Source organism: Aegilops tauschii, chromosome 5 (genome assembly GCF_002575655.3).
Source record: "Aegilops tauschii subsp. strangulata cultivar AL8/78 chromosome 5, Aet v6.0, whole genome shotgun sequence".
In the NCBI taxonomy this organism is placed as follows: Eukaryota; Viridiplantae; Streptophyta; class Magnoliopsida; order Poales; family Poaceae; genus Aegilops; species Aegilops tauschii.
The window spans coordinates 227,454,911-227,470,246 of NC_053039.3; the positions used below are offsets into that span (position 1 = coordinate 227,454,911).

Consider the following 15,336-nt stretch of genomic DNA (forward strand, 5'->3'; position numbering starts at 1 on the left):
TAGGGCTTTAGCTTAGTGGTCGTGTCCTACAGTCAGCGTGTGCTCTGATACCATCTTGTAGCGACCAGACCTCAAACAGTCTGATCTCTGTGCATCAGTGTCATCCCTGGATCGGTAATGCTGACACGCACAGTACTTGAAGGATTTATAACAGAGTAGCAATCACACACTTATTACATCGAATGCCTCAAAAGAGAGCTTATTACAATAAATATGGCTTAAGGCCACCTAATACAATAACAGCGGAAGGCTTGGAAGATAAAGTGAGTCCATCAACTCCAACGGCATCACTGAGTGAAAGATCACGACCTAAGGCTCCTTACTCGTCGTCTGAAAAGTCTGCAACATGATACGTTGCAGCCCGAAAACGGGTCAGCACATGGAATATGCTGGCAATGTAACACAAAAGAGTAATGAACAAAATAATGCTATCACTACATGCATATATGGCTGGTGGAGGCTGTATGGTTAATATGTTTTGCGAAAAGCCAATTTTCCCCTACAACAAAGGAATAAACTTTATTTAACTATCATGGTGGTTGTTAAACATTGAGAATGGTAAACCCCATCTCAATCCCAATTAAAAAGGTAAATAATATCCCAATCAAATTTTATAACTAAGAGTGATGAGATCCACATGATAATCCAAGAACCAGATACTCAAGATGTTCATAACCGGGGACACGGCTAACCATGATTAGTTTGTACACTCTGCAGAGGTTTGCACACTTTTCCCCACAAGACTCGATCTCCTCCGTTGGATTTCTCGCACTACATGGTGTTTGAGAAACGGATGACCGAGACACAGTCTTTCAGAAGCATTAACTCTTTCGATGGGTAGACCGTACCACCTACATCCCCTACATCTGCTAGTCTACCACTGAAAGAGGTCACACAACGTACTCAACTATGCCAGAGCCCATAATGGCTTGTGGCTGCACACGGAAGTTTCTAGCATGAATAATCTCATGATCCCTTTGAGCCTGGGTGGCAGTCCATAGGAAAAATCACACGGTACCCCGGGATTTCCAAAAATACAGGCAATCACTGGATTCCCCAGGTGCCTCAATCCACTCAGATGTGTATTAAAGTTGCCACCTTAAGTTAACCATTAATTAACAATACTCACAACTGTCATGAATACACTCAAAACCAATCCACGTCTACGAGCATAGCATAGCAGTATAAGCGACGTAGAAGTAAGTCCCAAAGGTTTGATAATAAACAGGTGAATAGGTACTACCTCAACTACTTCCCAACCCACAATTTAAATCAGATCCTAACCATGCAATTGTTTGAGGATTGATATAATGCAATAAAACTGGGTAGTAAAGAGGTATGATCAAAGTGTTACTTGCCTTGCTGATGATCCGCGAAACCTAGAGACTCGTAGTAGCACGCTTCGCACTCCGGGTACTCTATCGCAAACAAACAAGCATGCAATAAGCAATCAAGCAAGGGCACGGGTAAAACTCAAACAAGAGATCCAACCAGAAAGTTCAACTTAAGAACTCCGATTTGCAGAAAGAATCAAATCAAACGAAGCAACAAAACTCAAACGGCGAAAGAAAGAAGCTTCATTTACTAATCTGGACTAAAGTCAAATTTTACAATAGCAAAATCTTGTTCAAGTTGGTTAATCAGAAAGAGGGCTTCGAGAAGAAACTCTAGGCGCTTGAATCACCTGATTCCGATAAACGAGCGAAAAGATAAACTAAAACGTGAATCGGATCAGAAATCGCGATCAAAAATAATCGCGGAAAATCCGAGAAAAAGAAAAACTGACGAACAGGCTAACGAACGAACGTTCACTGTCTGCGGCTAAACAGTGAAAACCGTTCGTTAAAACGAACGTACGAATGGGCGTTCGCTAGATAACTAAACCAAAAAAATAAACCGAACCGGATCTAAAAAAACGGATCTAGGGTTTCGAAAAAACCGTTCGGTTTTCTCGCGAAAACCGAGGCGGCGGCGGCTACCTCCGGCGGATCCTGCGAGATGGCGGCGGTGGCGGCGCGGCTCCGGTGTGGCGGCGCATGGCGGCGCCGGGTGGTGGCGCGGCGGTGCGGGTGGCGGCGCGGCGGTGCGGCGGCGGGGTGACGCGGCGGTAGCGGGCGGCGTCGGCGGGTGGTGGCTAGGGTTCGGCGGTGGTGGGCTGTTGGGCTGCGGGGCTTGGGTGGCGCGGCTTATAAAGCCCCCCCCGGGCGGAGTCCCGCTCAGGTACGGCCCGGAGTCGGTTTCTCTTTTTTTTAAAAAAAAAATTTCGTCATGCAGAAAAAGAAAGAAAAGAAGTACTAAATGGACTCCAAAAATCCCGAAATAAATTTTCCCCGTCCTCTAAAAATAGGTCGGACAATGTGAACATTTATTTGGGCCTAAAATGCAATTTGAAAAACGCATATTTTTTCCTAATTCAAATAAAATAGCGATAAAACTCCGAATAAAAATCTTATTTGATTTTAACATTAAATCTTCAATATTTCTTTATTTTGAGGAAGTCATTTTATCCTCTCTCTTTTATTTTTATAAAAGAACTATTCAAAGAGAAAATAATTAAAATCAAACAATCCTCTTTTCAAAATTCGAGAAAAACTCGAATATGAAAATAATGAAACCCCCAACTCTCTCCGTGGGTCCTTGAGTTGCGTAGAATTTCTAGGATCAAACCAAAATGCAATAAAATATGATACGCAATGATGATCTAATGTATAACATTCCAAATTGAAAATTTGGGATGTTACATGTCTTCAACCTAGCATTTTCATCAGCGATAGCAGTGGTATCCTCAGCAGAGGGGTTAGTTACCACATCAGCAGTTGAAGATATTGCAACAGTAGCAGCAGTAGAACATTCAGCAACAGAAGTAGCGTTATCACACTCAAGGCATTTTAGACATGGTGGTTCAAATCCTTCCTGAGCGGGACTGATCTGTTGAGCGCGAAGTGACTCATTCTCTTTTTGAAGATCTTCATGAACTGCTCTCAATTTCTCAAGTTCTTACTTCCTTTGAAGATAATCATAGGAAAGCTTTTCATGAGTTGTTGAGAGCGTTTCATGACGACTTTCAAGTTCCTCGTACTTAACATGAAGATTTTTTATGTCTTCAATTAAGGACTGAGATCGGGTCATTTCCGCGTCCAACAGGTCATCGCTTTTGTCTAACAGTTTTTGAATATGTTCCATAGCTTTCTGTTGTTCAGTTGCAATTTTAGCAAGTGTTTTGTAGCTGGGTTTGGATTCACAATCAGAGTCATCTTCACTTGATGTTTGAAAGTAAGCATCGCGTGAGTTTACCTTGGCACCACGTGCCATGAAGCAGTAGGTGGGGGCAGAGTCGTCCTTATCATTAGTATCAGCGTTGGTGACGGACCCATTGTCTTCAGTGTTGAAGATGGACTTGGCAACGTAGGCTGTGGCTAGAGCCAGACTTGCAACGCCAGAGTCGAACTCCTCCTCAGACTCCACCTCTGCCTCCTCAGAAGCAGACTCCTCCTCTGAATCCATCTCCTTGCCAACAAAATCACGAGCCTTGCCAGATGAGATCTTCTTATGTGATGAAGACTTGGAAGAAGACTTTGAGGATTTCTTCTTCTTCTTGTCATCAGAATCATATTCCTTGCTCTTCTTGTTGTTGTTGTTTTCATTGTCCCACTGAGGACACTCAGAGATGTAGTGACCAGGTTTCTTGCACTTGTGGCATGTTCTCTTCTTGTGGTCATGAGTGGAAGCTTCATCATTTCTTGAGCTGGATCTTGAAGACTTTCTGAAGCCTTTCTTCTTAGTGAATTTCTGGAACTTCTTCACAAGCATAGCAAGCTCCTTTCCAATGTCTTCAGGATCCCCAGAACTGCAGTCAGATTCTTCTTCAGATGAGGAAACAACCTTTGCCTTCAAAGCGCGAGTTTGGCCATAGTTGGGACCATAGATGTCTCTTTTCTCAGATAGCTGAAACTCATGTGTGTTGAGCCTCTCAAGTATGTTAGACGGATCGAGTGTCTTGAAGTCAGGGCGTTCTTGAATCATCAGTGCTAGGGTGTCAAACAAGGTGTCAAGTGATCTCAGGAGTGTCTTGACGATTTCATGCTTGGTGATCTCAGTGGCGCCGAGAGCATGAAACTCATTTGTGATATCAGTGAGGCGATCAAACGTGAGCTGGACATTCTCATTATCATTTCTCTTGAAGCGGTTGAAGAGGTTGCGAAGGACACTGATCCTTTGATCTCTCTGGGTTGAGACGCCTTCGTTGACCTTGGAGAGTCAGTCCCAGACTAGCTTCGACGTTTCTAGAGCACTCACACGGCCATACTGTCCTTTGGTCAGATGACCACAGATGATGTTCTTAGCAGTAGAATCCAGTTGAACGAACTTCTTGACATCAGCAGGGGTGACACCTTCACCGGTCTTGGGAACGCCGTTCTTGACGACATACCATAGATCGACATCAATGGCTTCAAGACGCATGCGCATCTTATTCTTCCAGTAGGGGTAATTAGTGCCATCAAAGACAGGGCACGCAGGGGAGACTTTGATTATCCCTGTAGTCGATAGCTAAAACTCCAGGTGGTTAAACCGAATCACACAGGGGGAGTACCTTGCTCTCATACCAATTAAAAGTGCTAGTTATCGACTAGAGGGGGGGTGAATAGGCGGTTTTATGAAAGTCTTCAAAACATGGGAGTTTTGAAGACAAACAATGGAAATGAGCCTATTGACATGCAGCGGAAGGTAGACTACACTAGGCAAGCCATAGTAAAGTATTCAATGAAGTGAAAGCACGAAGACTAATAGCAGCTAGGTAGTATGGATCAGGATGAAAGATAGTATGAAGCCAAACAACAATAGTCGTCACACAGTGAAGTCAAACAGATAATGCAAGCAGGCAATGACTTCACGAAGACAAACTGTAAGTAAAGAGAGGGAGAAGATAGACCAGTCGCTTGGTGAGGACAAGGATTTGTTGGACCAGTTCCAGTTGCTCTGACAACTGTACGTCTGGTTAGGGAGGCTGAGATTCAACTTAGAAGACCGCGTCTTCACCTTATTCCCCTTGAGCTAAGGACACTTAGTCCTCGCCCAATCACTCTGGTAAGTCTTCAAGGTAGACTTCTGAACCTTCACAGACTTCGTTCACCGGCAATTCACAATGACTCTTGGATGCTCAGAATGCGACGCCTAACCGGCTGGAGGATTCACAGTCCTCAAGTGTAACAAGTCTTCAGATCACGCGGACAGAAAGACTTCAGTGATGCCAAACACTCTTTGGGCTCTGGGTGTTTTGGGCTTTGTCCTCGCAAGGATTTCTCTCTCAAATGCTTCGGAGGTGGGTTGCTCTCAAACGACAAAAGCCGTGTACTAACTCTGAGCAGCCACCAATTTATGGTGTAGGGGGTGGGCTATTTATAGCCACTAGGCAACCCAACCTGATTTGTCCGAAATGACCCTGGGTCACTAAGGAACTGACACGTGTTCCAACGGTCAGATTTCAAACACACGCGGCAGCTTAACTTGGGCTACAAGTAAAGCTGACTCATCCAGCTCTGGATAAGATTTGCTCTCCTTGTCTTCGCTCGAAGACTTAGGATTTGGTTGAGCATCACTTCAGTCACTCTGACTTTGTTCACTTGGACCCCACTTAACAGTACGGTGGTTCATATGACTCAACAAAGAAGAAAAGGAAACTACGAAACAGTTATGTCTTCGCACTCCATAGTCTTCACGTGAATGTCTTCTCGAGTCATAATCTTTGTTCTGAATATCTTCACATACCACCATTGTCTTCAATGTCTTCACACATTTTAGGGGTCATCTCCGGTAGGTAAACCGAATCAATGAGGGACTACTACAGTGTTATCCTGCAATTCTCACAAACACATTAGTCCCTCAACCAGGTTTGTCGTCAATACACCAAAACCAACTAGGGGTGGCACTAGATGCACTTACAGATACATGTCGCGGGGGCAGGCCCGTGCGACCTGGGAATGATGCAGCCCGAGGGGCGCTCCCAACTGAGTAAACCAGAAAATGTCACCTGGTTTCGTCATCGAAGGGGCGTCGAGGTAGCTGAAGGTGCGCGCTGGAGAGGTCGCTCCTCACGATCCACCAGGGCCCTGAGCCTCAGGAGGCTCTGGGGGCTCGGGTGGTTCCTTGAGGACCGTCGCCATCTCCTCTAGGGCTGCGTGATGCCTGGCCTCCTGAGCCGCCAGGATGCTCCGTAGATGATGCTGGTAGGTGACAGCTGCGTTCGGCAGGCCAAATGGCATGCGGACATAGCTGTGAGGTGGGCCCTCCCACCGGCCAACGCTCGAAGGCCAGAAGCGTTCCTGAGATGCGGCCATGTTGAGCCCTGGAATGTCGACACAGACGCGCAGTCCGCCGTCCTCGCCAGGATGGGGAGCTGCGTCGGGTGGTGGGCGACGGTCGCCACGTATGGTCCTTGCTTCCTGAAGCTCTTGGACCGCCTGGGTGATGAACTCCTGAGCACTTGGAGCTCCTCGCCTTGTGCCCTCTTGAGGGAAACGTGCAGCGAAGCACGCCTCCACGTGGTGCCCGAGCGCCTCCCTCGTGAAGTTGGCTAGGTCTGAGGCCCTCCAGAAGAGAGCCCCCGAGCCCTGCCCGAGGAGGGCGCCGGGCGCGCCTTCCTATGCGAGAGAGGGAGGCGCCCCAGCTGCGGGCGCTGATCCTGAGGTGGTGCCACTGGAGACGCCGCTCTCCTGAGGCCTTGTGTGGAGTAGCTACTTCTTCTTCTTGGGGATGGCCTCAGGAGGGTACAGTGTGCCTTCGTTGTCGGGGTCCTCGATCGCTGTGGCTTGGAAGGCGCGCTCAAGGGAGCACACCGCATCTCTTTCTTCACACGGGACCATGATGATGCCTCCATTCCCCGGCATCTTGAGGACGTTGTAGCCGTGGTGGGTCACCGCCATGAACTTGGCCAACGCTGGATACCCAAGGATGGCGTTGTACGGCAGACGAATGAGGGCGACGTCGAAGTCGATGAGCTCGGTGCGGTAGTTGTCGCGCTGGCCGAAGGTGACAGGGAGGCAGACCTTCCCTATCGGGGTGGTGGAGCCGTCGGTCACTCCGGAGAAAGGCTTGGTAGGCTGCAGCTGATCGTATGGCACTTGGAGGCTGTCGAATGTCTCGACGGACAGGATGTTGAGCCCAGCGCCGCCGTCGATAAGGGTATTGGTGACTTGGACATTGTTGATGATGGGTGAGCAAAGTATCGGGAGGGCGCCGGCAGTTGCCGCGCACTTGAGCTGGTCCGACAAGCTGAAGGTGATGGCGCACTTGGACCACCTGAGCGGGCGCATGGCCTCGAGCCTGGGAAGGGCTGCGTTCACCTCGCGAGCAAACTGCTTGAAGATGCGCTGGGAAGCTGGGGCCTGAGCACCGCCCAAGATGCAAGCGATAGCGTGCGGCTCCTGGAAGCCCCCAGCCCCCTCGTCTTGATGGTGGTCGTCGTTCCTTCTTGATGGTGGCGGTAGCGGAGGAAGGCCAGGATTGCCCTGAGGACGGTCCTCACGAGGCTGGTCCCTCCAGGTGCCCTCACGAGGCTAGTCCTGCCAGTGGTCCTCACGAGGCCGGTCGCGTGACTCCTGACGGGGGCCGCGGTCGTCCCAGCGTCCTCCACTTCGTCCTCCTCCCCGGCCGTAGCCCCGGTCGTTGCGCTCGGGGCGTCGACCGAAGCGTCCATCTCGAATGGCCCTGAGCTCTTGGCAGTCATTGGTGTTGTGGTTGTGTACGTTGTGGAAGGCGCAGAATGGACGGCTGTTGTTGGACGACTCGGGGTGGTCCCGGCCGCGCTTTGAATCGGGCTCCGCTGCGAGCACGGCTACCCCCTTGCGCTTCACGTCCTTTGCCTTGGCTTTCTTCTCTTCTAGGTCGGCAGCTGGGAGCTCGAGGAGGGAAAGGCGCCCCTCCTCAGCTCTTGCACACTTGGTCGCCATGTTGAACATCTCCAGAGCCGTGCACAACTCCTCGTGGATGACGAGCTCCTCCTTCATCTTGATGTCGTGGACACCATCGGAGAACGCTGAAATGATGGCCTCGTCTGTCACCTTGGGGATCTTGAGGCGAACGCTGTTAAAGCGCTGGATGTACTTCTGCAGGGTCTCCCCTGGCTGATGCTTGATGCGGCGTAGGTCACCCGCGGCCGGCGGGCGGTCGTGAGTGCCCTGGAAGTTGGCGACGAAGCGGTCGCGCATCTCACCCAGGAGGAAATCGAACCTGGGGGCAGGTTCAGGAGCCACGAGCGAGCACCATCTTTGAGAGCCATGGGGAACCAGTTTGCCATGACTTTCTCGTCGCCGTTGGCCGCCTCGATACTCAGCTCGTAGAGTTGCAAGAACTCCGCAGGATCGGGGGTGCCGTCGTAGCGGGGAGGCAGGTCTGGCTTGAACTTGCCTCGCCAAACGACGCTACGCAGCTCCAGGCGAAGGCACGACAGACTGCGTAGCCACTGGGGCCCGCCGTGGGGGAGGAGCTTGGTCTTGACGCCCGCGCGCCGCCGCTGCGGGCAGCGCGCGATCTGGACGCGGTGGCGCCGGGAGCACGGGAGCGTTTTCTCTTGGTCGGGGAACCTCTTGGCAGCTTCTTTCTTCATGCGCGGGCGCCCGGTGCGGCGGGTCGCGCCGAGGGGCCGCGCGTCTTGGTGCCAGTGCGCTGTCTTGGTGCAGGCGTGGCGGAGGCGTCCCGTGAGCTACATCGCCCGCAGCTGGCGGAGGGCGAGGCAGCGAGAGGGACGGTGCAGGAGAGTCCCCAGCGGCGCTGACGAGCTCGGTGATGCGTTCCAACCAGTCCTCATAGAGGTCGTCGACCGGGCGGTAGCGCAGGAGCTCACGTGCCATGAGCAGCGCGGCCTGCGCGTCCGGGGGCACGCGACGAGCGTGGGATGATGAGCCGGCCGGAGTCAGCGACGGGGTGGCGGTGCGGTCGTCCCGCCGCACAGAGGGGTGAAGTGAGGACGCTTGCTGTTCATTTCCCGCCGGGCCAGTGGCGGCGTTGGTGGCGGGTGACGGCGAACGACGGGGAGGCCCACCGACTGGGGCCGTCTGAGCGACACGAGCGGCGAGGGTGGCCCGACGCTCGGCGCGGGCTCGACGCGCGTCTGCCATGGTCATGGTGGAGCGGTGGTGCGTGGATCGGCGGAAGGAAAGCTTCAACGCACCCCTACCCGGCGTGCCAAATGTCGGATTGCGGGTTCCGGCAAAACCCTTAAGGTTCGAACTCTGGGGTGCGCACGAAGATCTCTCTCCCCCTAGCTCTCACTCTCACCACAATCTCAAAGCTCTGCCCGCCGAACCCGAAGAACAAGGGACACAAGAGTTTATACTGGTTCGGGCCATCGATGTGGTGTAATACCCTACTCCAGTGTGGTGTGGTGGATTGCCTGGTAGGCTTGGGTGAACAAGTACAAGGGAAGAACAGCCTCCTGAAGAGAAGCGTTCTTGAGCTCGGTGAGCTGGTGAGGATGGCCTTGGTGGAATAGATCCGGTCCAAGATCTCTCTTCCTCCTACGGTGGTGGCTAGTTCTATTAATAGAGGCCCGGGTCCTCTTCCCAAATATCAGGAGGGAAGGGATCCCACAACAGCCAATTTGAAGGGGGACAGCTAGTACAAGCTATCATGACAAAAGGTGGTCTTCGCCTGCCAAAGGCTCTGGTGGTGACGTCGTCGTTGGCTCCGCGATGACCTCCGTCATGCCGTCCTGCTGGTCTTGGTCTCGTTGCACCGATATGGAAATCTTTACCTGATGCCTCGGGACTCCTCGCCTGCGCCTGCTCCTTTAGCACCAAAGAGGAAACGAGTACTCCGCGCCCGCTGGCGCCCGCCTGGCCTTGGTCGTCACGGCTCACGTCACGGGAACCTCACGAGGTGCCCCTTGCCTTGATCTCTCCGCTCCTCGCGAGCCAGCCTAGTGAGGCCGCCCCTGAGAAGGTCTTGCGTCGTCCGCTTCGCGAGGCTCGGCCCCTCGCGAGGGTCTTGAGTGTTTGCTGGTGAAGATGGGCCATACAGGGCCGCTGGTGGAGCCACGCCGCAGGCAGACAAGTCTGGGGACCCCGTTCTCAGAACGCCGACATACACGTTTGCCCCCATCTCAAGGATGGGACGGGGCCACGGGCTGCGGTGGTGTCGCACGACGCGGGATACAAATGTTGGAGTGTCGCGGCGGGATGGGAGGAAGCTTGGCGGCGGGGGAATGAGATGATCTGGGCGGCGGGGAATGAGAATAGATTAGGAGAGGGGGGGGGGGGGGGGGGGTCGTGGAATGAATTAAAAATCTGACGTGGCCCTGTACTCGCGTCAAGATTTGAGCTATAGGATCGAATGGCAGGGGAAACGTTCGTCCTGAAACGTAAAAAATCCGACGTCAAATTTTGAACATTTGGGATTATCTAATGTCGTGGATTGAGCAATCGCGAGATTTGGGTTAAGCTCAAGGTGAATGTAATTTACGCCGCAGAGCAAGAGAGCAACATAGCAAAGTCACTGCAACTTGTCTCCGGATGCATATGCCTGACCAGGAATCCATGCCTTAGAAGGGAAGAAAATAAACTCGCTGTCGTTCCGTGCGCTGATCCCTGGCTCACGGCTTTTGAACAAGTAACGTGTTTACTACCACTTGTTCTCTTTTCCTCCGAGGGCGGCGTGTCTGCGGGCAGGAGCGCGAGCAGTGGCGCCGTATCACGTCCGTGCAATCAAACCGTCCTACGTGTCTCCATTAGCTGCCGGAGGGGCTCTAGGCAGGGCGGTCAAAGTCACACTCATCATCGATCAGCTTAGCCGCAGGACGGGGCCCCAACGTGGCCCAGCTAAACCCCAGCGATCAATCCTTAACCCCACTGCCTTGTCCTCGTCAAACCGCATATATAATGCCCCCACTCTCTTCCTTACCACCGCACAACACATCCAACCAAACCTGGTTGACCTGACATCGCCATGTCATCGACGAGAGCGCGGCGGAGCGGCGGCCGGCAGTTCGCGGTGGGCGGCCGGTGGCGGCACGTGGCCGTGGTGGACACGGGGTGCGGGTGCCGCCCGCGCCGGCTGAGGCTGCCGCTCATGAGCCTGCCGTCCTTCCTCCGCCCGTCGGTGACCAGGAGCGGCAGCAGCTCCCGCTCGTCATCCTTGTTCCCCTCCTCCGCCTCCACCGCGTCGTCTGCCTCCGCCGCCACCTACTCCTCGTACTCCTCCTCCAGTAACTATGCCAACTACCCCGCCTCCGCCCACGTCTACAAGCACCACCAGGAGCCTGCAGTGCCCTACGAGGTCACGGCCAAGGCGTCGGCGCCGGTTGCGAGGAACAAGGCGGGCAGCAGGGCGAAGAAGAGGCGCGAGAAGATGGCAGTGCCGGCCGAGGAAGAGGAGGAGGAGGACGTCGGGGTGGCGGTAGAGAAGGAGTCGTCGGACCCCCGGGCCGACTTCCGTGACAGCATGGTGCAGATGGTGGTGGAGATGGGGCTCTGCGACTGGGACGGCCTCCGCTGCATGCTTCGCCGCCTGCTCGCCCTCAACGCGCCGCGCCACCACGCCGCCATCCTCGCTGCCTTCGCCGAGGTCTGCGCCCAGCTCGCCTCGGAGCCTCCCCCGCCGCCGCCTCCGGCGTATCAATACGACTACTACTACTGACGACTGACCAGTCACTGGCTCGGCAAGCCGGCCAGGTCGTCCGCTCGTGTTCCGTCTGTTCTGTGTGGGGGGCTGCTCTCGAGATCCTGGCACCACCTGGTGTACGCATCCCTATCTGGGCGAGGTTACCGGGTGGTGATAGGATCTCTCGGAGGATAATTTAAGCTGCAGTAGAAGAAACTTAGTAGTAGTCGCAGTTTCATGTGTGGTCAGTCAGCTGTTCGTCTAGCTCTGATTTGCTGGGTTTCTTTGGGTGTTTTCCTTAATTTTCGCTCAGTGTTTCAGTGTGTTGTTTCTAGATTTCTAGTGTCATATAATGTGTGTGCTTGTGTGGCCTTCGGTTTTGCATGAAGGTCACCAAGGAAGCTAGTTCATTAATCAGCTCAAGTAGGCAACTATTTGTGCCATAAGTAGTAATGTGTTGTGATGTGTTTATTATTCAATATGCATTTGGCACTTTCTAGTGTGTGGCGATCTGTAATTTTTCGATGCTTTTTCTTGAATACTTTTCGGTTTTCTAAGTAGTCTTCACTAAAGAACAAGCATTGCATCAGCCGATGTTTTCTTTTCTCTTGATTATACTTATTACTAGTCCAAGCGCATAGTTAAGGACCTAGGCTTCAAGTTTCAACTGCCAAATATTGGTACTCCCTTGTTTATATTTACTTCGCATATTAACTTTGTGTAAACTTTATCAACTTTGTAAAAAAACTACATTACTCCCTCCCTTCCTAAATATAAGTCTTTCTAAAGATTTCAATATGAACTACATACGGAGCAAAATGAGTGAATTTATGCTCTAAACTATGTCCATATACATCCGTATGTAGTCCATATTGAAATCTCTAAGAGCATCTTCAACAGGCGCCCAAAAATTGCTCCGCGTGCTAAAATTCAAGGTTTTAGGGCGCCGGACAGCTCCAGCAGAAGTTGTAAAATAGTGCAGGCGCAAAAAAGGGTTTGGCGCGCGCTGAAAAACGCTATCGAAATCTGCAAATTTGAGGCGCCGGATTGCGCGCGCTTCACAGTTTACACCGCGTGGTTTTTTGGGTGCGCGTTTTTTGGGCATCTGCTAAAGCAATGTTAGGTGCGGCGTGCTAAAATTGCTACAGTGACGCACTAAAATTATTTTAGGGCGCGAAATTTTTGTGCGACTGTTGGAGATGCTCTAAGAAGACTTATATTTAAAATAGTGCACCACAAACAGTCGCATAGAGAAAGAAGGCACTAACAGTCGCATAGAGAAAGAAGAGCTTTGAATATGCATGCTTGCCAGTGGCATGCGTTGTTCTTGGACTTTTGATGAGGGAGTTAACTATGCGCTTGGGCGGCCAACGGGTGGAGATGCTCTTAGAAGGTGTTCCCGAGAGAGCTTTTGCCTTGAAAGGGTCGAGCACGCACGCATCTGCCGTCCGTGCAGCTACCGGGGGACGCCGTCGATGACTCAGATTTTTCATCGCCATTGCGCACATTCAGCGTGCGTGCGTCGGTACGATGCCGGCCGGTGGCAGTGGTTAAAATTATGTCCTACGGGTACATGCATGCATGCAAAAGCAGCAAATGGAAGTGCTTCTTTCTCCCTCCCTCCCTCCCTCCCTCCCTCCCTCACTTTGTCTTCTCTCTTTACTACTAGTGGTCGAGCTACCTTTTGTAAGTTGTTTGGCATTTCATGATGCTTAAGTCAGCTTTGTGGCCGTTGACTCTGTGAAGATCGATCGATGTGCCAATGTGCTTACTCAATGATACCCACAAAAAAGAATGCAACGTTCTTCACGGAGTATCAGTCCAGTGCTTGGTTATATTATACAGTATAAGTTATCCGCAAAATAAAAATTAAAAAATTATACAGTATACGTAAGTTGGTGCCAAAAATGCGACCATTTTCAGCAAAAAAGGCAGCCGCACTACAGATCCCTGCGTACGTCGTGCGTGTATGTATGCCGTGATTTGTACCAGTGTGCTCAACCTCGCAAGTCGCAAGTGCTACCTACTAGAGTTACGTTGCGTCCACGATTTCATATATCTGAAGGAGCACTGCTGTACTGAAGAGAGGATCTAATGTTGTTTCTATTTCCTATCTCGACTCCTCCTTATCTCCTTATCTCTACGGGAGTATCTATTGGTAAATGGGCCTGAAGGCTCTTTCGCAGTATCCACTAGGCTTGCAGGGCTCATGTAGATGGAGTTTACTTATGTCCCAGAAAAAAATCGGAGCAAATCGGAGAGCTGAGAATGGCAAAGCAACCAACAAAATCCGGGTGTGAGCTCAAGTTGGTCAAGTACAACGGTCTAGTATACCACGGGCATGTCTAGCGGATCCCTTATAAGTTTTTTAAGCAAGTTGACTGAATTTACAATTTGAGTAAGCCGATTTTGTGGAAGGAGGAACAGGTGGAGGAGGAAGAAGAAAGAAGAACGACCGTCGGATTTTTAATCTATGGTTATAAAAACTGATTTACCCAAAATAAAATTTCAAGCGGCTAGGGCCATGGCTCCCCCGTGCTGAACAAAACCCTTAAATTGCCTTTATATATTATGTGGATTTGCAAAGTTAATGCCTAAATTTTAATGTATGGCCCCCTCAAATGACCATACATGTATCATTGCCCCCCCCCCCTCCCCCTCATATGAAGTTCCTGGCTCTGCTCCCGATAGCTGGTCCCTAAGTTAATCCGCCTCGTTGCTTGGTTACATACATGCTTGAAGGAGGAGCCAGCCCCGGTATGCCTGGCAGCTGCATCCATGGAGGAGGACACTGTCAAGCTTTGGTATGCTTGTGTGCGTGTGTGAGCGCACGCTTGTGATTCATGCCAACTACCAAGCGAGCCTCCTGTTCACCTTGGCCATGCCCGACAGCTCCATCCATGGAGGAGGACATAGTCAAGCTCTGGTACGTTTGTGTGTGTGTGCGCGCGCGCGCGCGCGCGTGCGCGCGCGTTTGTGATTCATGCCAACTACCAAGCAAGCCTCTGATTCACCTCGGCCTGCTCCAAATGCTTACCTATCGAGCCCTAATCCCCTCTTTTTGTCCCCCAATCTCTTCTTCCTCGACTCTGGTGTCGTCCTCTTTCTAACCCCCACATGTCATTTTGTGTAAGAATTTTTCGGATAGGGGATCTGCTAGCTGAGCAAAAAATCCTTAAATTGCCCATATATATTATGTGGATTTGCAAAGTTAATGCCTAAATTTTAATGTATGGCCCCCTCAAATGACCATACATGTATCATTGCCCCCCTCCCCCTCATATGAAGTTCCTAACTCTGCTCTCGATAGCTGGTCCCTAAGTTAATCCGCCTCGTTGCTTGGTTACATACATGCTTGAAGGAGGAGCCAGCCCCGGCATGCCCGGCAGCTGCATCCATGGAGGAGGACGCTGTCAAGCTCTGGTATGCTTGTGTGCGTGTGTGAGCGCACGCTTGTAATTCATGCCAACTACCAAGCAAGCCTCCCGTTCACCTTGGCCATGCTCGGCGGATCCATCCATGGAGGAGGACATAGTCAAGCTCTGGTACGTTTGTGTGTGTGTGTGCGCGTGCACGCGCGTTTGTGATTCATGCCAACTACCAAGCAAGCCTCCCATTCACCTCGGCCTGCTCCAAATGCTTACCTATCGAGCCCTAATCCCCTCTTTCTGTCCCCCAATCTCTTCTTCCTCGACTCTGGTGTCGTCCTCTTTCTAACCCCCACATGTCATTTTGTGTAAGAAT

At 51.6% G+C, this 15,336-nt stretch overlaps 1 protein-coding gene across 1 annotated transcript; it reads left to right on the plus strand.

Moving 5' to 3' along the window:
- The first annotated feature begins 10,883 nt into the window (after window positions 1-10,883).
- On the plus strand, window positions 10,884-12,091 carry LOC109771184 (uncharacterized). The gene has a single exon (XM_020329885.3). The coding sequence runs from the start codon at window positions 10,939-10,941 to the stop codon at window positions 11,626-11,628; it is 690 nt and encodes a 229-aa protein (XP_020185474.1). The 5' UTR covers window positions 10,884-10,938; the 3' UTR covers window positions 11,629-12,091.
- The last annotated feature ends 3,245 nt before the right edge of the window (window positions 12,092-15,336 follow it).

Excerpts from the sequence above, each read along its gene's own strand:
- LOC109771184 (XM_020329885.3), top strand. The coding sequence starts at position 10,939 with ATGTCATCGACGAGAGCGCGGCGGAGCGGCGGCCGGCAGTTCGCGGTG.